The sequence below is a fragment of the Triticum urartu genome, chromosome 7A (assembly GCF_056163025.1).
Source record: "Triticum urartu cultivar PI428250 chromosome 7A, HENAU_Tu73, whole genome shotgun sequence".
In the NCBI taxonomy this organism is placed as follows: Eukaryota; Viridiplantae; Streptophyta; class Magnoliopsida; order Poales; family Poaceae; genus Triticum; species Triticum urartu.
Genome location: NC_141879.1, coordinates 73,558,550 through 73,560,410, shown reverse-complemented (window position 1 = coordinate 73,560,410; position 1,861 = coordinate 73,558,550). Strand labels below are relative to the sequence as shown.

The window sequence follows — 1,861 nt, the reverse complement described above, 5'->3', positions numbered from 1 at the left end:
CCTCCAGAGTTTTTGAGGGTCAAAGGGCAGGACGTTTGAGTTTTCGAGGCAACTCCCCACGTCTCCCCTCCACTGGCAACTCGCCACGACGCAGAGGGGGTTTTCTTCTAGTCCAGGTAACTCCCCTCCTATTCCATTGCCGCTCCATTTTCCTCCCTCTGCCTCCCTCCTCATTCCATTGTCGCTCCATCTTCCTCCCTCTACCTTCCTCTGCCTCCACCATCAAGAAACTCCCCTCTGCCTCCACCATCGCTGGCCAGGAGGGCAATGGCGGAGGAATCGTGGAGCAACTCCCCTCCGTCTACCAAGAGAATGGCGGAGGCATCGTGGAGCAACTCCCCTCCGTCTGCCAAGCATCACCGTGGTGAAGAGTCTGGCAAGGAGCCACTGGTGGTCGACGACGACGTTCCGGTCCCCGGGCAGAAGCAGGACTACACCGTGCCGCTCATGGTTGATATCCACCTGAAGGAGAAGCTAGATGTCGTATGCACCAGCAATCCAAACGAAGCCGACAAGAGGATCCGCGAGATCAGGAGGAGGCTCGGCGGCATGCTTTCTCGGTCGATCGGCGTTGATGTCGAGTATACCAGGGAAGACGAACCTTCGCAAATGGCTGCAGTTCTGCAGTTATGCGTGGAGGATCTCGTCCTGGTATACCACATCATCGCGGCAACCAAATGGTAAAAACATCCAGTTCTGAAGTTCTGAAGTTTCTGTCTAATTAGTAGTTTCTGAAGTTTCTGAAGTAGATGCAATAGTTCTGAAGTTCTGAAGTAGATGCAATACTAGTTCTGAAGTTCTGAAGTTTCTGAAGTTCTGAAGTTTCTGTCTAATTAGTAGTTTCTGAAGTTTCTGAAGTAGATGCAATAGTTCTGAAGTTCTCAAGTAGATGCAATACTAGTTCTGAAGTTCTGAAGTTTCTGAACTGGCTGTACAAGTGTAGTTTTTGAAGTAGATGAATTTGATGCAGGCCCAAGGAACTCCGCCCGCTCCTGCAGGAGAAGAAGCTGTACACCTTTGTTGGCTTCTCCATTGGAGGTGACAAGGAGAAGCTGAAGTTGTCTGGTTTGCAGATCAACCCCGACAAGTTCGTCGACATGCAGCGCAAATGGAGAGTTCCAAACAATGGAAAGAAGTGGCAGTCTTTGGCTGAGTTTGCAGCCAGCCTCATCCACCCATCCTACAAGGAAATGAAGCAGAAGATCAACAAGAAATTGGACCACAAACTATGGGGGATCAGCCCAGTGCCAAACAACCTCATCGAGTACGCAGCGAAAGATGCGTACGTCACCTACGAGGCATGGAAGAAAATCGAAACCATCAAAGAAGGTTTGAAGCAATGGCAAGAGGCAGAGGATCATTGGGATGACCCCTACTACTAGGGATATTGAGTTGTTTATGGTATTATGTGTCTCAGTTTGTAGTTATGTGGTTGAACAAGTTTGCTTTTGTTATGTTGAACAAGTTTGCTTTTGTAATGATGAACAAGTTTGCTTTTGTTATGTAGTTATGTGATTGTTATGATGCTGGTGCAGAACACTTGTTGTGATTGTTATGATGCTGGTGCAGAAATGAAAAAACACTTATGGTTGTGATGTGATGCAAAATCCTTCAAGTTTTGGTGATCATTTAGTTCAAGTTTTGGTCAGATCATACAGAATGTTGTCTAGTAGTTTTTGTGATCATTTAGTAGTTTTTTTGAACTGAAGATGCTATTTTAACTGAATTTTGCTTCAACTGAACCCATTTCATTGTGAGCAAAAAAATATGCGCCAGCGGGGACTCGAACCCACGACCGTGCTCTTGTTTCACTATGTTTCTACCACTGGGTTAGGACGAGACAATTAGTCTTCCATTCTAT

The 1,861-nt window shown here is 46.6% G+C and overlaps 1 protein-coding gene across 1 annotated transcript; it reads left to right on the top strand.

Annotated features, from left to right (window-relative positions):
• The first annotated feature begins 267 nt into the window (after window positions 1-267).
• On the top strand, window positions 268-1,382 carry LOC147957918 (uncharacterized). The gene is made up of 2 exons (XM_087531881.1): window positions 268-680; window positions 971-1,382. The coding sequence occupies exons 1-2, from the start codon at window positions 268-270 to the stop codon at window positions 1,380-1,382; spliced, it is 825 nt and encodes a 274-aa protein (XP_087388007.1).
• Window positions 1,383-1,861: the final 479 nt, after the last annotated feature.

Bases quoted from the DNA above. Each gene is read 5' to 3' on its own strand.
- LOC147957918 (XM_087531881.1), top strand. From the start codon at position 268: ATGGCGGAGGAATCGTGGAGCAACTCCCCTCCGTCTACCAAGAGAATG. The intron at 681-970 runs GTAAAAACATCC...AATTTGATGCAG, and splicing joins ATCATCGCGGCAACCAAATG to GCCCAAGGAACTCCGCCCGC.